Source organism: Brienomyrus brachyistius, chromosome 10, assembly GCF_023856365.1.
Source record: "Brienomyrus brachyistius isolate T26 chromosome 10, BBRACH_0.4, whole genome shotgun sequence".
In the NCBI taxonomy this organism is placed as follows: Eukaryota; Metazoa; Chordata; class Actinopteri; order Osteoglossiformes; family Mormyridae; genus Brienomyrus; species Brienomyrus brachyistius.
Genome location: NC_064542.1, coordinates 26164783 through 26185353, shown reverse-complemented (window position 1 = coordinate 26185353; position 20571 = coordinate 26164783). Strand labels below are relative to the sequence as shown.

The 20571-nt window shown below is 47.4% G+C and overlaps 1 protein-coding gene across 2 annotated transcripts in view; it reads left to right on the top strand.

Moving 5' to 3' along the window:
* Positions 1 to 20571, top strand: part of LOC125750780 (sodium/calcium exchanger 1-like) — a 61851-nt gene that overhangs the window by 6817 nt on the left and 34463 nt on the right. For both annotated transcript variants that reach the window (XM_049029024.1, XM_049029023.1), the window contains exons 3-4: positions 16704 to 18080; positions 19240 to 19727. In XM_049029024.1, the coding sequence (XP_048884981.1) occupies positions 16755 to 18080; positions 19240 to 19727 (1814 nt within the window). In that variant the 5' untranslated portion in view covers positions 16704 to 16754. The remainder of the gene's footprint in view (positions 1 to 16703; positions 18081 to 19239; positions 19728 to 20571) is intronic.

Here is a 20571-nt window from a genome sequence, read left to right as displayed (position 1 = left end):
GGATGGTGCTTATGTCTAAGAGTGCTTTCACACCCGCGGTTTTTAGTCTGGTTAACACAGGGTGTGAGAACGCCCTTAAATTCTCTTTTTTTTTTTTTTCTCATTTCACCCGAGCAGCAACTTCCACTTCCTTTTTTTTGGGACTTGTGCCCCCCCCTACTCCTGCCCTCCCCCGAAGAGGTAATACCAAACAAACCGGCATTCCCTTCTGGGCTCCCAGAGTCACCTGCTTCTCTGTGCCAAGCCTCTCAGGGTTTCCTGCGTTAATATAATACTGTACAGCTGGTGAACTCAGAGCGAGCATATGCTAGATACGAGGACACCCTGGATCCTTTGTTTATTTTATAACTCTGCGCTTTTGACACACTCGTGCGTTATATGTGCGGAAAAGATACAATATTTCTTGGGAGTGTGTGGAGACCTGTGAGGTTTCACTGTATGTGAAACGACTTCAAATCAGCTACTTTTTCACTCACGACAGTGGAGCCTCTCATATAGTATGAGGCTGGGATGCCACTTCAAGAGTTTCTGGAAGATGTAATGTTTAATTACACTGTCCATCCATCTCTCAGCTGCTCACCCGTTACATGGTCGCAGGGAGCCTAGTAGGGAGACAACAGCTTCGATGGATAGACATATCAATTTACATTTTATTATTGAATGATTTGTTTACTCAGTGCTGAAATTTCAGTATTTCTGATTAGATTTCTAAAAGTGCCATGACATGAGTCAGAGCTTCTAGGTAAAAGCACATTTATTTCCTTCTTATGCATAGTCTGAAAGAGAGCATCCCAGCCTGGCCAGTCCCACTGTCATGTCAAGCCTTCTGACCATTGGTCCCACGGTAACCAGGTAACCAGTGGGGCTCGGGGATGCTGATTGGTCTGTGGCTCCTAGATGAGGAGCCAAAAGGCAGACTTGGGCACTTCAAAGTAGAAAACCATAAAGAGGAAATAGGCCTCAGAAACAGGAAGTGAGGCTGAAGCACAGTAACCAGGATGCTTACAGAAAACCCACGAACAAGACATCAGCCACCCAACACAGGACCATAAATCGGGATCAGGATTCCAGGACCAGGACACCAGCCAGCCAAGTCCAGAAACTCAAGGTGCTAGTCGACAACAACCATGATTCATGGAATATGACAGCAAGACTCCGAACCACTAAGCCGGGGATCATGCTGGCTACTGACAAAAACAAGGGAGACACTTCAAGCCCCACAGACGAGCTTCTGAACTGACTACCAGTCTGAGCCTGATGACGATGATGGAGCAGTGGGCGATGCTTACAGCTCTGTTTAAACAAGCTTCAGATCTAATTGCCACCGGCTCAGAGCGCCATCCCAGAGCAGGATCAAGCACCCGATTACCAATCAGCACAGGTGTCCAGCTTCGTTGCTCTGGCGTATGGCAGGTTGAATTAGTTCTCGTTTTGTTCTTTCTCTTGGTTAGTTGAAGTACTAAGAAGCCAGAGACCAGATCAATGAAAGGTTGAGTCTTGATGCCTCTCTGTGTTTCCGGAATAATCTTAGTGGTCATTGAATAGTCTTATTAGGTTCTTGATTTTTTGAAAGCAGGGGCAGATTTACCTTAAGGCAACATCCTGGGGGTCCCGAAAGCTAGGGGCCCCTTGAAGATAGAACCTCCATAAGTTACATTTAAGGATATAAAACGATATGATCATTTAAATGATAGCAACATGTATATTTTCAGGATAGACAAAGTTATCCCCATCCCAGCTGTACTTTAGTAATGATTATTCCATTACTTTTATTTCATTACTTTAAGATTTCAAGCTAACCAGCTTTCTTTTAACACTGGAGGCTGCTGGTTGTTCACTGCCAAGCAAACTGGCAAAAAGTACCAAGGACAAAACAGCACAGAGACACAGTTTCCCTGGAGTGGTAGAGGACTTGTGCACACGCCGAGAGAACACAATTAAACGAACGTATGCAAAAAATTCAAGACTAACCAGAGCAAAAGAAGGAATGGATACACTTATTAAATCTGGCCGATCTATCCTCCGGATCTATCCCTCCATCAGCAAACTTTACCACCAACCCCCACGCTGATTGGTAGGTTTCACCACTGGCATCCTGTACATTGTTTAGAGTATTATTGATGTTCCATTGTCTATGAATCCCTCTTTTCACCTCCATAAATATCCCCATTGGCCCACTTAAGGGGCCCCCTACCCATGTCAGCCTAGGCCCCACAGAGAAGTTAGCCCAGCCCTGCTTGGAAGATGAGTATCTCATGCTCCGCTCCCACGTCCTCTGGGGACTCACTGGAAGCTAAGCCTAGCCTAGCTTATGCCCTGACAGCACGTGTCTTTGTAATGTGCTATTTGACTCACTTGTACGTCACTACGGACAAAATAAATGAAGACAAATGTAAATAAATGGAGGCTGCGTGTGCCGGACGCCTCCGTGCTTAGCTGTGCCATGCACTGTCACTCCTGCCCCCCTCACAAAAACAAACAGACTGACCCTTATTGTTCTGATGTCCCATGTCCTTTAGAGTCAGCGGTGACAGGAAGCTGCTTTAAAAAATGTACATTTGTGGAATTGCAGTGCGTGAGGGCAGCTCTTTCACTTGAGGATGGAGGGCACTTTGCAGGAGAGTTTTTGTGGTGAATCCCACTGCGCTGCCCCCCCCTCCCCAGCATCATGCCCTTATAATCGGCCTGCACTGATCTTCCTGCCTGCCCACAGAGCGCGAGCGTCTCAGTGTGTGACCCCTGCGATGGACTCCCATCCCATCCAGGCTCGTGCACTGGGCAGACTGGCATATGCTCCATGTCTGACCTGGTGCTGGATAAACGGTTGGAAGATGGAAAGAGGGATTTGCGGCGGATTCCCCGTTAGAGCTCTGCGGCCTTCCCCGGCATGCCTCTAATCTCCTTACCCTCCCTCCGCTCTCGCTGTGACTTCCTCCTTATTGGACATTATTTCCCAGTGTAATTGTGCCTTTCCACTGCATCTATATAGTAATCCACCCTCCCCCTTCAGAGAGCTGCACTCTTGTTAATGATCAATAAAATCCAGCGGCACGCATGCGACAGGAGAGCGGGACGCTGCTGTTTACTCTCTCGAAGGCCTTAATTACACCGCAGGTAAGATGGTTTTTCTGTAGCGTGTCTTATCTCCCAGGCCACCGTGACGTGCAATGGATTCAGATGTCGTTTTTGTTTACATCTTCAGCTATTGCAACTATTAATTAAAAAATTTATTTGATTTAATTACTTGGGAGGGGGGGGGGGTTATATACCCCCCTCCCCTTGTATCCTCTTACCAGTTACTGTATTAAATTATAGTAATAGTTGATTTAATATCCTTAATTCCTTATGCATAATGATAAGGAATTGTGCAAAAATCAGTCTGGTATTGATGGATAATTGTGGGATCCCATGTTACTGGGTTTAAGGTCCTGGCTATAGTGAAGACTGAAGATGTGTGTGGAGCAGGAATGATCCATGCATTGATTTTCCCGAAATGAACGGAGCAGATTTACTCTCAGATGGAACCTGCCTGGCCGCCTCTCTCCTCCCTCCGTCTGTGAGAGCGTAGAGATGGAGGGATTTTCTCTTTATTCTTCTCTCGCCTCTCGGTCGGTCTTCTCCGGGCTGCCTTGGGAAAGGTGCAGTCAGGTTCGTGATGGACAGGCCCAGTATCCCCAGCGCCTGCCACGTTGAGGGAGGTCACACGCACCACGAGCACGCTAGCATTCACGCACATACACCCAGCAGCCAGTGCATTAGGGGCGCCTGTTCATTTATGCCGATTGGCTGCTCCTGCAAGCAGGGAATTGCGAATCATACATAAAGCAGCCAGACAAGGTCAAGAGGCTCAGCTCCTGCTCGGCAGACCTTTGGAATGGGCAATGCGCGTGATCTAAGCTGCGATGTACGTGCTGTGATTGCTGGTGCCAGATGGGGTGGTCCTCGCATTTTAGAAACGGCCACCTTTCAAGGGATTTTCATGAAATGCAGTGACTGCAGATGATGGTGTGTTAAAAAAAAAGATACAGTGGATGACATTTCAGAGGGTGGAAGCACTTTGTTAATGAGAGAGTCAGAGGAGAATGGGCAGGCATGTTAAAACCAACTGGAAGGCTACAAGTGTGAAAATGTCACGGACCTCTCTCCACAAGGAAAGGTCTCCGCACCTTGTAGGATCTATGCTTCAAATAATTCAGGATGTTCTGTTGGAAAAAGAGAATCCTACCTGATACTTGTCGGATGTACCTGACTGTATCTATACACATAGGTGCTTCTGCCACAAATTCACACACACACACACACACACACACACACACACACACACACACAAATACACAAATGCACCATGATTTTCTAGAAGTATAGTTGGCAAAAATCACCGCATAAAGTAACAGCATTTGGTTGAAATGCGAATCCTTTTTTTCGTGCAAATTAGAGCGTCACATTATGCAGCTACAGTCTTGCTGCTTTCTGTCTTTTTATAATGAAATGTACCGTTATAAATGTTACTGCATGTGTGATTGTTTAACATATTCGCAAGGTTAAATACTGTTCACAAGAGACAGAAACCCCCGTAATAGTATGCAAGTGTAATATCCTGGTGAAAAATGCAGACTGCGCCCCCGTGCACTGTATGGTCTGCTCATTGTTCCATGACGTTAAAGCAGACATACGGATGGGAATTTCTGTCGCCATGGAGTGTCGTTAGGTGATAAGGACACTTAGGATGTTCTTGAGAGTCTGACTGCTGTGCTTATAATAAAAAGTATCGCTGCCACAGACCAGTTTGATATCTGATTACTGGTAGAGAATTGAGTGCCCTTAGCGCTGACAAATCATGTTTAAAATGATGATGAAAGGCAGCTTTTTAAAGTTATACATAAACAATAAGGTCACATCGGAGCAACAAACTTCGTAAAGGGCTGAGCGCTGCGAAGATTTCATTCATAGCGCGGTCTGACAGTCCGTCATATTCTCATTAGTTTCCTTTCTAGCTATAAGTCAAAAGCGATATTAATACAACGGAAATTGACTGTGTTAATGTCTTTAATCCCTCTCGGCGTGCAGGGTTTTCATGTTCTCCCACAGTTTTTCCTGCTTTAACAGTACTGCAGGATATAGGTCTCGGATACCAGCATAAAGCTGGTCCACAGCATAAATGTCGTTACATATCTCAGAGAAGTAACTTTGTGTTAATATCGGAGGCCCGCTTGAGTTACTTTAATGCATGTAGTGTTTTTAGGGCTCAGCCGGGGAGTATGGTGACTCAGTGGGTAGCTGTGTCACCTCGCGACTCTAAGGAGCAAAAGCTGGGTCAAAAGTTCGGTTCATTTGAAAAAAAAGGATTGATGAAACTTTAATTGAAACTGAAAGTTCCCGTTTTGATGTTTGAACTTTAAAAACTACAACGATGTATTTATATTAAAAATAAATGTATGGAAGTTTATTCAGTTTAAATATAAGCGTGTCAATTCTGGATTTTCAAAATAAATGCTTTATTTTCATTTTTCACTTTCATATATATATTGATATTTGATTTTTTTGCGGATTTTTTGCTTTCAGATTCAGATCTTTTTTTTTAGTTTCAAATCTTATTTTTTCGGTTTCAGATCTTTTTTTCAGTATCAAACTTTTGACCCTGATTGGTGTAGGGTTAGGGTTAGGTAACTGAGAGGGGCGTGGTATCAGCTGAGAAGGGCGTGGTATCTGCTAAAGGGTGTGGTATCAGCTGAGAGGGGCGTGGTATCTACTGAGGGGCGTGGTATCTGCTAAAGGGTGTGGTATCAGCTGAGAGGGGCGTGGTATCTGCTGAGGGGCGTGGTATCTGCTAAAGGGTGTGGTATCAGCTGAGAGGGGCGTGGTATCTGCTAAAGGGTGTGGTATCAGCTAAAGGGTGTGGTATCAGTTGAGAGGGGCGTGGTATCTGCTGAGGGGCATGGTATCAGCTGAGAGGGGCGTGGTATCTGCTGAGAGGCGTGGTATCAGCTGAGAGGGGCGTGGCATAAGTTGAGAGGGGTGTGCAATAATGAGTGACAGCGTGGCATAGACGCCGAGGATCTCCCTCATTGTCTTCGGAATCTGCTTGTGCTAGTATCTGTCTACAGTAGGTATGCGCAGCGAAGCTGCTTAAGATGGTGCCCACTTCACAACCTGCTGGCAAGTTTCAAGTAATCGATTTTATTTTATATTTTATTATATTAAGAGCAAGGGGATTAAAACTATGGTAAATAGCCTACGTGGCCATGATTTATGTAAACGTAGTATTATTGGAGTATAAGGTAGGCACAATTTGATTATAAAGACTGAACACATAAGTAAAACGTGACCATGTTATAATATATCATTTCCACGATATGCGTGTGCCTGTATTTTATCGTAATCGTTACGACGATATATTAAAATGCGGCCACAATATATATAAACAGGATTGCCAACTATTACACTTCTGACGTGAATCTGACGCATTCATATTCTCTCCCTGATATTTCATTATAAATGTAAAATTAGCTACATTAAAAGCTTTGGGGCAGCTTGCAAACCTTACCGACTATTTACAAGCAAACAAAACTATTACATACATGTAAATTCACGTGCATATGTGTGCAGATTTGTCTCGAAAATCTGACTTAAGCCGGCAACCCTGCCATATAATTTTCATGGTTATGTCACGAGCGAGGCTTTGCACTTTCTGTTTATGTCCGTATGTTTAAAAAATGACCCATCGTTGTAATATTTAGGGTCTTGTTAAAAAAATCGTTAACAATTGAACTTTAAGCTTCAATTATATTTTCAAATGAATAAATTTTTTTATCCTGATTTAACTCCGTACCACCACAGGGTTGAAGGTTTGAAACCTGTAATCCTGCACCCTGCCTGTAGGTGGGGGCAGTCTAAAAACCGCATGGTCTCTTTTATTGTAAGATAATCATAATAACATAATAAAGTTTTTAATTTTCATTATTGCTTTTGACCACAACCTTGACCTAGATGAACAGTTTAGAAAGTGGATTTATTATACACATGCATGCCACATGTACAATATTTACCTACCATAAAGCCCATCTGTCCATTTGTCATATGTAAATAATTAGCTATGATTAAGTGTAAAACATTCTTAAAATAGCACTAAATGAGGTGGCTTGTTTCTGGCTTCCCTGCAGTGCATCTCCCTGCTATTTCCCCCGCAGTAACAGCACGACGACAGAAAGGCACCTTCCGCCCGCCTGTGATACAGCTGCTGTGTCCGCACGTCACTGAGTGAAGAGGCAGCCCGCCACTGGGCTTGCTGGACAGGGAGCTCGGATTTCTGTGGTCATTAAAGCATCGGTGGTCCTTAATGTGAGAAGCGGGGGCGTCGGGAGCACGGCCCCTGTCAGCCAGGTGGCCGTCGCTGTCAGTCTGCAGATCCGAGGCAGTTTGTCTCATGATCCCCGATGCTGTAGCCTGTTAATACCTTTGGGAATGAAATGCCAGTGCGGCTATCAGACAGAACAAAATGACATGATGACTAACTGTGCCAGTAAAAAAATAATTCAGAAAGAAGATAGAAAACAATTAGTTGCCTTGTGCAAAATTTGGAGTGAATCTTCTCAAGTGTGGACCTACTCTGACAATCAAACAGGCCTGCGGTCTTCGGCAGCGATGTCTCTTCGTGGCTTAATGTGCTCGTTTCTCCACAAAAGCACGTCCCCCAACTTGCCCTAAATGCCTGACTGCAGCCTGATGCCACAGAAATGTTTCGTGTCATTGGCAGGCTCTTATTCTTCATTCCAGCAGAGACTGACGATCTGCGGGCGAAAACTATCGTGTTCACCAGGCTGTTTGGCGATAGTAATGGGGTATTTTTAGCTCCACGCCAACCGGCTTCATTACGCATTCACATTTTGAGTGAGTCGGTCACACAACGAGGCCTGAACCAAACGTCCCCCCATTTCCCAGAGTGGGTCTATGCCCTTTGGAAGTCAACAGCTTGTTTGACCCTCATGGGGCCTGGCAGACACCCATGCCAGGCAGACTCTCCGTAGAGATGCCGGGCACATTTTGGGAGGCCGTTCTGCATTTGTGAGCCTGGTGCGTAGGGCTTAAACCTGGCATCTTTAAATAGTAGGTTTATAAAGGGGTGTACTTGTGATGTAACGCTTTCTGCATGGGGAAGCACGGGTCCGGAGCAGACCGAGAGCGGTGTCGGCTGTGTTATAAACCAAGAGCGGTTTAACGTTCCTCTCCTTTCAGTGGTGTGTCTGCTCGTCTTTCACTCCGCCGCTTAGGAGAAGATAACGTGGTTGGAGCTGGCTCAGCTGTGCCTGGGATCCGCGCCGGCGTGGGCGGCCGTGCCCGGTGACGGGAGAGATGGGACTTTGAAACCATGTGCGGTGGATCTCACGACTCGTTCTGGGAAATTTCTATCGGTTACTTTAATGGTCCCCGTTGGGGTAAAGCAGGCGGTGATCGACAGCATGCAGTGATCTCTCTCGCGATGGGTGTCGAAGCCTCATTTTCTGACACTTTTTCTACGGGCTTCTCAGATGTAGGACGTACATTTCAGGGACAAGGGTACATCAGCTTTTAGAGAACAGAGGCATGGTTATCACTGTGTCATTACAGGAACCACACATGGGTCATTTCTGTCCAAAAAAATAGCTGAAGACTATAGTCAAAACCATTAGGCTACTAATACATTGGCAAGTGACTATGCGAAAGTGCTGATGTCTGTAACTCCCCTCTGTGTAGAAGATTTTCATGCTTTCCAGCAGTTTCACAACCTTCTTCTACTATAGGAACAGACCCCAAACACCGACACAAAGACTGAAAGAGACGACATTATAAATGTCGCTAAAAATCCCAGTGAAGTAAATTCATGTTGACATTGAAGCCCCACTTTAGTTATTTTGATTTCTATAGTAAATTGCTATTAGGTGAGATATGGTGCGATGGCACGGTAAACACTGTGGTATCAGGTCCAGGAACCCTGTCCCCTTGTATTGGATTAGTGGAATTAGAGGAATGGATTGGGAAAAAGCTGCCATATTGTGCTTTTATAATCAAAGCCATTAAGAAAATTATTTTGAGGCTAAATTTACTGGGCAGATGGCTGTAAATGTATCGGTGTGGTCATGTGCTCTATGAATATTCACAGAGTCAAGCTTGACTGCCATATAGTAGATCCACCATACTGAGATGGCACTGAAATGAAAGGAGCTGGGAATCCGACCCAGCAGACTCCATGGTGCTGCGCAGCCAATCATGTTTTCTGAAACACTTGCAATGTGAATTGGTTCTTTTTTCCTTATGTATTATGTACAAGAATTTTGGAAGGACCGAGAGTTTAATGACACTGCATGAGGAATACTGCTGTATTCCAATACTGGGTGGATCTAAGAAAGCACAGCCCCTACACAAAGACATCAATGAGCATGTAAAAGCTTAACTTTACTTTGTGACAAGAAGAGACCATTTGGAAATGATGGTGGGGAATATTTACAGAGCATGATAAAGATGAAAAATATTTTAAAGGCTAATAGCAACCTTACTTAACAAGTCGTCTTGCGCTACCGTTCTTGGGAAAAGTTCACAGACAGTATCCTCTGAGCAGTAATAGCACTAAAATTCCAAAAGACAAATTGTCAACCGTCAGAGATGTTTGACCCAAAGCCCTCCCGCTCCCCATCTTTTAGCCTTAAGCTTAGTGCCCACCTCCCTTACAGTCGAAGCATCAGTAGGACGTTGGACAGTGAACGCCCCCCTCCCCCCCCCCCATATTTCTGCCCTTCCGGCACCCTGCCCACCCCCATGAGTACCAGTGCCAGGTTCATTTGCAGGAATCCCAGTGGCTCTTTCCCTGCGCCAAATCAAACATGACTTTAATGCCCACGGTCACTGGCCCCGTGTCTTCGGACGTGGCTTCCGGGCCCCATCTGAGGCCCCTATTTGTAATTATAGGGTGCCTGCAGTCATGGTTCATTTAATCAAATTATGGTGAAAATCCCCCTTTTCACCATGAACGCATTTGAACACGCCGCATTGCAATAAAAGGTCTACAGAATAAAAAGGCACCTTTAAAGGGTTATTATATTTAAAGTTAATGCCAGTTTCTATAACCTTGTCCATATATTTTAAATAGATGCTGATTAAACCACTTGAAGGCTTTTTATGAGTTTTTCCAGTGTTTCCCATTTTTGCAATACGTGTGTGTGTGTGTGTGTGTGTGTGTGTCTGTGTGTGTGTGTCTGTTGTGTGTGTGTGTGTCTGTGTGTGTGTGTCTGTGTGTGTCTGTGTGTGTGTGTGTGTGTGTGTCTGTTGTGTCTGTGTGTGCGTGTGTGCGTGTGTCTGTGTGTGTGTGTGTGTCTGTGTGTGTGTGTCTGTGTGTGTGTCTGTCTGTGTGTGTGTGTGTCTGTGTGTCTGTTGTGTCTGTGTGTGTGTGTGTCTGTGTCTGTGTGTGTCTGTGTGTGTCTGTGTGTGTGTGTGTTCATCAGTTATAACTACTTACCCAGTGCAGGGATCATGGGAATCTTGAGTCTGCTTCAGGCAGCATAGGACACAGGAAGGGAAACACTCAAGCTGAGTTCCAGTCTATTGCAGGCCTCGCATTCATAAAGGGCTATTTAGAGACATTAGTTCCCTTAGACACATTTCTTTGGACTATGGGAAGAAACCATAGTATTCAGAGGAAACCGGGACAAGCACAGCCCCACCATGGTGACCCCCACTAACATATCATCGCTGTCTGATGAAAACCGCATCTGTTCACCTTTTTTATTTTTATGACGTTTTACAATAGATAGGTTACTCTTCTGTCTACTGATATGCTAATTGACCAATGAAAAAATGTTTTTTAAAGTCATCTATTTAACTAGTATTTAGCTTTATATTACACGGTCAGAAAAAGTACCAATTTGTACCTTTGAGGGTACAATTACTTGTCACTGGTTCAGTACTCTCAAGGGTCTGCCAATTGTACCCTATCTGTAAGTAAATGTACATTTTAAGGCACAAAAATTGATTCTGAGGAACATTTTAGCACCATTTTGGGTAGATTAATGCTGTTTTGTACTTTTGGAAATAAAACTGTACCAGGTCTGCGTTTGTGTTCATGATGGACATTTGTATGGATTATTTTGTATTGCCAATTTTTACAATTTGACATTGGTAGGTAGATAGCGAGACATCCATGTAAGTCCATTTAAAACATTAAGCAGCTCTGATGGCTGTGTGTTGTGGTCCTGGTGTCCAGACGGGAGTCTTGCATGCTTCCCGATTCAGGATCGCGAAGACTCCCGATTCTTACATTCAGTTTGCTTGACAATCCAGTTTGAATAATGCGTGACATTTCATCTCAGTTTAGGAATATGGCGTGTTATTACCTAGGCGAAGTTAGCTGTGAGCAGCAGTATTTCGGCAATTTCATGCAAATTAGTTGGTTTATTGGAAAAAAATAAGGGAAAAGAAATCTGTTTTTCTTAACCTATAATATAGAGAAATTTCAGTTTATTGGATGCCAGGCATTTCTTGGGAAGGAAATATGTTTTCTGTGATAATGCCAGAGCGTGATTATTGAATGAAGGAAAACCTGTTTTAATCTCCTCTCATGTCAGGCCAGTTTGATGGAGGTGTAGTGTTGCCTGGCTGTGTGTTCTTTGTAAGGGTGTGTATGTGTGTGTGTGTGTAGGTGCCCCATGTTTTACTTGGGACACACAGTCTGTCATATGGTCCGCAATTTCAGCGAGGGAGATAAGCTTTATATAATTTAGTTCAGTGTTTCCCAGCCCAGTCCTCTGGGACCTCCAGACTGTCCACATTTTTGCTCCCTCCCAGCTCCCTGCCAGACAGTCCACATTTTTGCTCCCTCGATAAGGGGTCTCCCAGGACCAGTTTGAGAAATACTGATTTAGTTGATTTATATGTAATCCCAGCGGTTATAATGTGCAGTATTGTCTTGTATCTGCAGAATCCATGCATAGCTCTTCACACAGGAGGGTAAAACACTGTTACATTTATGTGTGTTTGTATAAGTGTGGCACAAAGCGCAGGGTTTTAGATCCGCTGATGTCTGAGTTTATTGCTTTGTTTTGTAACAGAGAAAACCGTGAAAATTTGAAAGGATGGATATATAAAGAGTGCCGGTCCCAAATGCTTCCTCCTCGCCTTCTCACCGATCACACAGGAAGAAGATGCTCATCTCACGTTTAATTGCCATGTAGAGACACACGAGGGGGTTCACCAAACTTTTATTTAAATCGTGTCCTTTGTCACTGCGGCTGGAGCTGATGGGGGGCGGGGGGGTGAGCAGGCTGGCCTTTTTATTTATGGCATGTGCAGACTCTGAGCCTCGACCTGCCAGACCTTGGCTGGCAGACTCTGCTTGTCTGTTTCCCTTTCGGATACAGGCCTTGTGTGAGTGCGGTGTGTATGTGCGGTGTGCCTGTGCGGTGTGCGTGTGCATTGTGTGAGTGCGGTGTGTATGTGCAGTGTGTGTGTGCGTGTGCATTGTGTGAGTGCGGTGTGTATGTGCGGTGTGCCTGTGCGGTGTGCGTGTGCATTGTGTGAGTGCGGTGTGTATGTGCAGTGTGTGTGTGCGTGTGCATTGTGTGAGTGTGGTGTGCCTGTGTGGTGTGCGTGTGCATTGTGTGAGTGCGGTGTGTATGTGCAGTGTGTGTGTGCGTGTGCATTGTGTGAGTGCGGTGTGTATGTGCACTGTGCGTGTGTGGTGTGCACTGTGCGTGTGCGTGTGCTGCCCGGTGCGACTCAGACCCAGCCGTTCACAGGCAGTCAACCTCCGAGGCTCTTTCGATCTCTGTCAATATAACGTACTGTGAATGTGACACTAATGGCATGAGGTACCTGAAGGTCGGGTTTACTGCTCTGTGGATCACGCCTTAGATTAATCTGCTGCCTCTCGCCTCCGCTTCCCTTTTACCATGTCGTCTGAGGGTCTCTTTAATCTTTAGTGCCAGGATGCTCCCCTTTTCAGAATTATTTTAGCATATAAGTAGTGAGGAATTGCACATTCAAATGTAACGATTGCATTGAACCACTCTACAGTTCTTAATAATGGGCTGTGATACCAATAGTACTGAGATTTTAGGAAAGGAAAAATGAGATGTGTCGTTTTGTAGCAATATCCCATAATCCACCTGTGTGGCATCACACTCTTGGTCTCGTTTTTTTCCACGCACTCACACTTCCCGATAAAGGGGGGAGTGAGGGGGTGGCTTGCTATTCTCATTTTGGGAATAACTGTTAGCTGATGGGGGTATTTCGCTGACGCACCTGCCAAACTCCCCCCCCCCCCCCCCAACCATGCTGATTTGGACGGAAGTGGGAACTGGCACAAAGTTTGGAAACAGAAGCCGGGGACCGGGCCGGTGGCAGCTCTCCACTCCTTCTCCTGCTCTCTCTCAGACCTCATCTCTTTAACCAGGATCAATGGCTGGAACCGGGACTGCCAAGATGGCACACGATGCCAGGCTGAATACCGAGTTGTGATCCACGAACTCGGAGGTGATAAGTGGATTAAAAGCGAGCCAATTCAGTCGAGTGCGAAGTTTTTGCGGGTTTGGCGGAGTTTTGTCCGTTCCCACAGCTCTCATATTGTTTCGCTTCCTGGGCTTTCAATATAGAGAAAACGAGCAAAATCAGTGAGATTTCCTCATTCGTCCATGATGCCTTTCCGGTGGCGTCAAAGAGGATGTTAGGATAGTTGAGTCTGAGGACAGGAGCTAGAAGAAAAGAACTGAAAAATTAGCCACAATCCTCTGCCTCGTGTTTAGTTTATTTCTCACCTGTGGACTATTTTAAACTTCTGTGTTGCTCTGAATGCATGACAGTGTAGCTGCCCAAGTTTAACTTTCTCCACACCCAGCTTTCAGTGCTTGTGTCCCAGTGTGTGTCTGAGATGAGAGGGTGCCTGTGATCATGAGTCCCCACCAGAGGTGGGTAGTTTTTGGTCTGGACTTACTACGCTCTGGACCTGAATTACCCACCTCCGGTCCCTGCTATCCTAGAGCCTGTGTCCCATCAGCCAAGGACATCAGTCAGAATTCTCACAGTGGATCACCAAGGATGCTTTCGTTCTGCGAGCCGTGATTTCTATTCTTAGCGTACCCATATGTGACCGCATGAAAAAAAAGCATCACAAAACAACCCCCCTGCATCATCGGCACCCGCTGTGCCCTGCTATCCCGCGGGGGATGCTGGTCCCATGCTGCGTAGCTGTGCGCGCCGTGTCAGGGTGCCGTATGATGTTCCAGCAGCAGGTGGCGCCCTCTGGGGCTGACGGGAGGTGGCGCGGGACTGTAAACGCCGCAGCCCTGCTCTCTTCATGCCGGGTGGCCTTCCCATGATGCAGCAGCTCCGCTTAATTACTCCTCTCATCTCATTCGGGTTCGTCAGATCAGCGTAATCCCAGCCATCGAGTGTGAAGTGTGTCTTGTATCGAGGTCAGTCCCGGCTTCGCGGCCGGTGGTTCTTCATTCTGCCAGCAGCTGGCCTTCGTGTTTGTTCTTTCTTCAGTGCTCCAACCCCCCCGTAATGACAGGAAGAACATTCCGGATTATCCGTCCCTTTTCTCCACAGTCCTTGGATCTGCTTTCAGCCGCTCGTCACCACGGTGTACAGTGCCAGTCAAAAGTTTGGACACACTTGCCCAAAGAAAGGTGTATTTGTATAATTCTCTCCATTTTTTGAATAATTGTTAAGGCATCAAAACTATAAAATAACATATATGGAATTATACACTGAACAAAAAAGTATTAACCAAAGCAATAACTTGTTTAGCTTAGTGGGTTGGGACTCAGAAGGTTGCCGGTTCAAATCCCTGGGTCAGCAGAGTGACCCCACCATTGGGCCCTTGAGCAAGGCACTTAACCCCAACTGCTCCAGGCTCTGGCCGACCCGACTATCTCCTCTATGCCAGTTCCATGAGGTGGCCTCCTGAGATGCTTTTCCAGCTGTCCTGAGGGAGGTGCCATATATATGCTGAGCTCTCATTGGCCGCTTTTCCTTCACTCTCTGGACAAACTCATTCAAAACCATTTGTATATGGGGTTAGGTGGTCAGGTCATGTGATGTGACACTATCACCCCCCCTATGTAGGTGGCTTGGCATGTCCAAACTTTAGACAGATACCGTACTTCTATTTTTAGTTCATTAGTCTCACCCCCCACCTAAATAAGTTTTATGTGCCGATTAAAAGTCATGCCCAAGATTGGGTTAAAGCCATGTTTCCCAGTCCAGTCTTTGGGGACCCACAGACAGCCCATGTTTTTGCTACCAGGAGCTGGGAGGAAGCAAATATGTGGACCGACTTTGGGTCCCCGAGGACCAGGTTGGGAAACACTGGGTTAAAGCATCAATCAGCTCTGTTTCAGCAGGATGCCGGACCAGCTGAGTATTGGAGGATGTGCTCTAGAACTCATAAAAGCTCACAAAAGTAAAGCACAGCTCTCCTCTCTCTGAATTAATGGAGGCTCGCCTCAGTTACTCCCCTCCACTTCAGCCCTGCTGAGGCCCTCGTCACACCCGCGGTGTTTGTGATGGTGCCTGTGCATGGTGGTGCAAGGCCATCAGGCTGACGATGGTGCTGGCACACAGCTGCTGCTGTTGGGCTTTCGTCAGCATCCAGTGCACAGCTGTAGAAATGATTGTGGCTCAACAGGTTAAGTCTCCAGGCCTCCGATCGGAAGGCTGCCAGTTTGAAAATCCTCCTTGGCATGATAATTACATAGTTTTTTTGGGTCCTTGAGCAAATATGTTCGTCACCCGTCAGTGATTTGTAGGTGTTTCTGATGTGCATGTATCTTCTGAGCATCTTGTGTCAAAAGTTCAATTTGAAACGGTGTAGCTCATTTAGATATTAACGTACCCACAAAGTAATTCAGCTCTGTTGAAGGATGATCCCATCCCGACGTGGGGATTTGGTGTGAATGGAGAAGGTGGAAAGTTCAGATTCAGAAAGTACAAGCCCAGTCCAAGATTTTGTTTCAACCAGCAAGCACTCTGTACATATGACTTTTTATGCTCAACTGGTTGGTTCAAACAAAATATTGGTCTGGATTTATATTTTCTGAACCGGAACTTTTCCCCTATGGAAGGATGGGAGGGACTCGCTGATACACTGTGAATGGTCATGTGACATGAATGCTGTCAGCACTGGTCAGCCCAGTGATGTGCAGCCCGCTGGGAGGATGCTAGTGAAGGAAAGAGCGTCTCGGGGGGGCTCGGTCAATGCATATCTGAAATCGGTTCTTTGGGGAGGGACAGGAAATGTTGGTTGTGGAAGAATAACTTAGGGGTAGGTGCAGGACATCCAAGGAGTTCAAATCCTTCAGTTGTCAGTGTGTATGTTCATATGAGGTCTGTGCCCATGTCTGGTAGGTTGTGGGTTCAAATCCCTCAGACCTTAACCCCAGTTGCTCCAGTGGCCCTAGCTGACCCTGCTCTCTGACCCTTGCTTGTATGTTGCTTTGGATAAAAACTTTGTTTAGGTAGACAAAAAATATATGAATAAATTTGTATAAATTTCACATTTGATACAGTGTGATTTTAAATGCTCAGTCAAAAGATTGTAAGGGAAACATCCCTAAGACATATGAGCATATGAAATTTTAATTGAAATTTTAAAGAACATTTAACTTAGTGCCTGGATTGATTGACCTTGATGTCTGGAATGAATCCTTGTCCTGATCATCGCTTATTGTGTCGTGCAGGATTCTCAGGAAGCCCTGTGGCCCCAGAGCCTCGACTGCACCTCCAGAGCCATGTCACATCTGCAGCCGGCCGCCCTGCCCGCCCTCTGCTTTCCACGCATCTCTAAACCTCACTACCTCGTCCTGCTCTTAGGGGTGGTGCAGCTCTGCCACGCAGGGTCCCATACCCTCGCCCCCAATAAATCACCTGCAAACTGCTCTGGGGGGGATGGTTGTGTTGAGGGGGTGGTCCTTCCCGTTTGGAACCCCCAGAACCCCTCGGTGGGGGACAAGGTGGCCCGGGCCATCGTCTACTTCGTGGCGCTCATCTATATGTTCCTGGGCATGTCAATCATTGCCGACCGCTTCATGTCTTCCATCGAGGTCATCACCTCGCAGGAGAAGGAGATCACCATCAAGAAGCCCAACGGCGAGTCTGCCACCGCCACTGTGCGCATCTGGAACGAGACTGTCTCCAACCTCACCCTCATGGCCCTGGGCTCCTCAGCCCCCGAGATCCTGCTCTCTGTTATTGAGGTGTGCGGCCACAAGTTCGACGCAGGCGAGATGGGACCCAGCACCATCGTGGGCAGTGCCGCCTTCAACATGTTCGTCATCATTGCCCTCTGTGTCTACGTGGTACCAGACGGCGAGACCCGCAAGATCCGTCACCTGCGGGTCTTCTTCGTCACGGCCGCCTGGAGCATCTTTGCCTATGTCTGGCTCTACCTCATCCTCTCGGTGTTCTCCCCGGGTGTGGTGGAGGTGTGGGAGGCTGTGCTCACCTTCCTCTTCTTCCCGCTCTGCGTGGTGCAGGCCTGGGTCGCCGACCGCCGTCTGCTCTTCTACAAGTACGTCCAGAAGCGTTACCGCGCCGACAAGAGCCGCGGCATCATCATCGAGACGGAGGGCGACGGCTTCGCCAAGATGGACCTGGAGATGGACGGCCAGGGCATCAACTCCCATAACAAGGAAGCTCTGGATGGCATGCTGGTGGGCATGGAGGATGGCGTGGGAGGGGGGCGTGACCAGGAGGACGAGGCACGCCGCGACATGGCCCGGACCCTAAAGGAGCTCAAGCAGAAGCATCCGGAAAAGGACATGGAGCAGCTGATTGAGATGGCCAACTACCAGGTGCTGGTGCAGCAGCAGAAGAGCCGCGCCTTCTACCGCATCCAGGCCACGCGCATGATGATCGGCGCGGGCAACATCCTGAAGAAGCACGCTGCCGACCAGGCGCGCAAGGTGGTGAGCTGCCACGAGGCACGGCCCCAGGAGGACGACCCCCACACGGCGCGGCTGGTCTTCGAGCCCTCACACTACCAGTGCTTTGAGAACTGCGGCTCACTCAAGCTGGCCGTGGCCCGGCAGGGGGGCGACGGCAACTGTACCGTCAAGGTGAGGGGGGGGGGTATTGTGGTGTCATGATATCAGGTATAACCCTTTCCTGGCCTGACAGTGAGTCACTGCAGCTACTAAGCAGAGGTGGGAAGTTCAGGTGCAGAAAGTAAAAATCCAGACCAAGATTTTGTTTCGGCCAACCAGATGAGTGCTCTGTGACATCACCCTACTCACTGCAGCCACGCCCCCTTCACATCACTTCCTGTTTTCTCAGACTTCCTGCAGGTAGAAGCAGTGCATGGCATTCACAGCAGGATGAGACAGGTCACCCAAATCACATGTTTAGAAAAAAAACAAAATTGCAAATGGGTTGTGGGATTTATTATCAGAATATTTGCTGCAGTTACAGGGTTGAGAGAGAGCTGACAGGTCACCAAAATCACATCTTAACAAAAACATACATTATTAAATGAAACAATGTTTGTGTCCAGTATTTCCTCAATGGCTCCTACGGGGGGTTGGAGACAGATTATTGTTAATTACTGTTAGTCATCAGATTTACCGCTGCCACCCGTCACACCTGCATTAGACTGCGGATTCACATTTGACCAAAACAAGAGATGCATCAACTGTTTTACAACTGATAACCAGCATATTTAGCTGTTTTTAATACTGCACTACATTCAAATAACCAGCCTTTTTATAAAGCTCTGTGCACAAGTAATAAGAGGCTGCTTTGTCTCTAAAGTGAAAATTCTTAGTTCAGTCGGCCTCCTGAGAGTCTATGTAGCAATAACCAGTTCTGCCAATATGCTGCTTCAGAACAGCAGGTGTGGGTCCTGTGTCCGACACGCTGGTGTCATTGTCTGTCTGGGACGGGAATGATTATTATTTCATGTAACGGAGGACACAAGCGATTTTCCGGGAGCCTGCTAGCGATTCGTGAGATAACAGTGAACGTCCTATGAAATGTCAATACTGAATTATTAAAGAAATTTGCCCGAAAAATCTAATAATCTTTGGGCCCGGTGAGTTGGGAAAAGTTTCACTTTAATTTTCTGGGCTTTTTAATTGTTTGTTTTATTGAAGGATAATAATATTTATAGGTCGCAGTGCCGGGATGCATTCGGCGAGGTCATGACCAGATGGGGAGTCTGGAGTCTGGGACGGATCACACTGATGTTCTGTTCCTTTGCCGTCCTCGTCGGTGGGTCAGGTGGATTACCGCACGGAGGACGGTACAGCCAACGCGGGCTCCGATTACGAATTCGCCGAAGGCACGCTGGTCTTCAAGCCCGGCGAGACGATCAAGGAGCTGACAGTGGGCATCATCGACGACGACATCTTTGAGGAGGACGAGTACTTCTTCGTGCACCTCAGCAACCCCCGGGTGATGGGCTGGGCTGATCACGGCGGCCCGGAACCCGGCTCCATCTCCATTCCGACCCCCAAGGCGGCGCTGGGCGAAGCTCACACCGCCACGGTGACTATCTACGACGACGATCACGCTGGCATCTTCACCTTCGAGAGCGCATCGACGCGCGTCAGCGAGAGCGTGGGCACCATGCAGGTCAAAGTGCAGCGCACGTCGGGGGCCCGCGGCCTGGTAGCGGTCCCCTTCCGCACCATGGACGGCACCGCCAAGGGCGGGGAGGACTACGAGGAAGTGTCGGGGAAGCTTGAGTTCCTCAACGACGAGACCATGTGAGTCCCACTCGTTCCTCAAACAAAAAGGCAGGCATTCGCATAGCATGATTCATTTATTATATGACCACGTGTGACCTGCTTTGGCTTACATTGGACAAGCAGCGGTGACTTATGGCCTTAGCGAGCCACAAGGGGACGTTCCTGTCTGTGATGTAAATGAATCAGCTGGATGCTGGAACACGGCAGACACCAGCAGACCTGGTGACCCCCTTCTGAGGGGAATTTACACTCCTGTACTCCAGGTCTACTTCCTCGCAAAGGGGGCAGTTCTGCTCCGTAGTCCACTGCACGTGACAGGCGCGGTTCTGATCTGGGGGGGCGAGGTGTGTAAATTGATACTCTGAATGGATGCTTATTCATTCGTTGGGGCTTAGTCAAGTCAGGTTCTATCGAAAAGGGAACAGAGCAATCGGAGTGTTGTGAGTCATGTCGGAAAAGGGAGGAGGAGGAGGATAACGCTCCTAAGCTGTGTGGAGGAAGGGAGGGTTCTGGGGGGAATAGCGTGCCTTTCATACACAACAGCGCTGGCGAGGAGGGGAGAGGAGGGGAGGAGAGGAGGAGAAGGGAAGGGAGCAAAGGGGAGACAAGGTGAGTGGAGGTTATCAGAGAGGATAGTGGGGAGGAGAGAGATGGGGAGGAGAGGAGGCGAGTAGAAGGGAGGGTAGTGGAGGGGTGGGGAGAGGAGGAGAGAAGGGAGGGTGGAGGAGAGGAATGGAGTGGAAGGGGGAGCTGGGGAGGGAAAAGGAGAGGAGGGGAGAGGAGAGAAAGTTTGGAAGTTAACAGCACCTGTATGTGTGCTTTACTGTGAGTGTGTGCTTTACTGTGAGTGTGTGCTTTACTG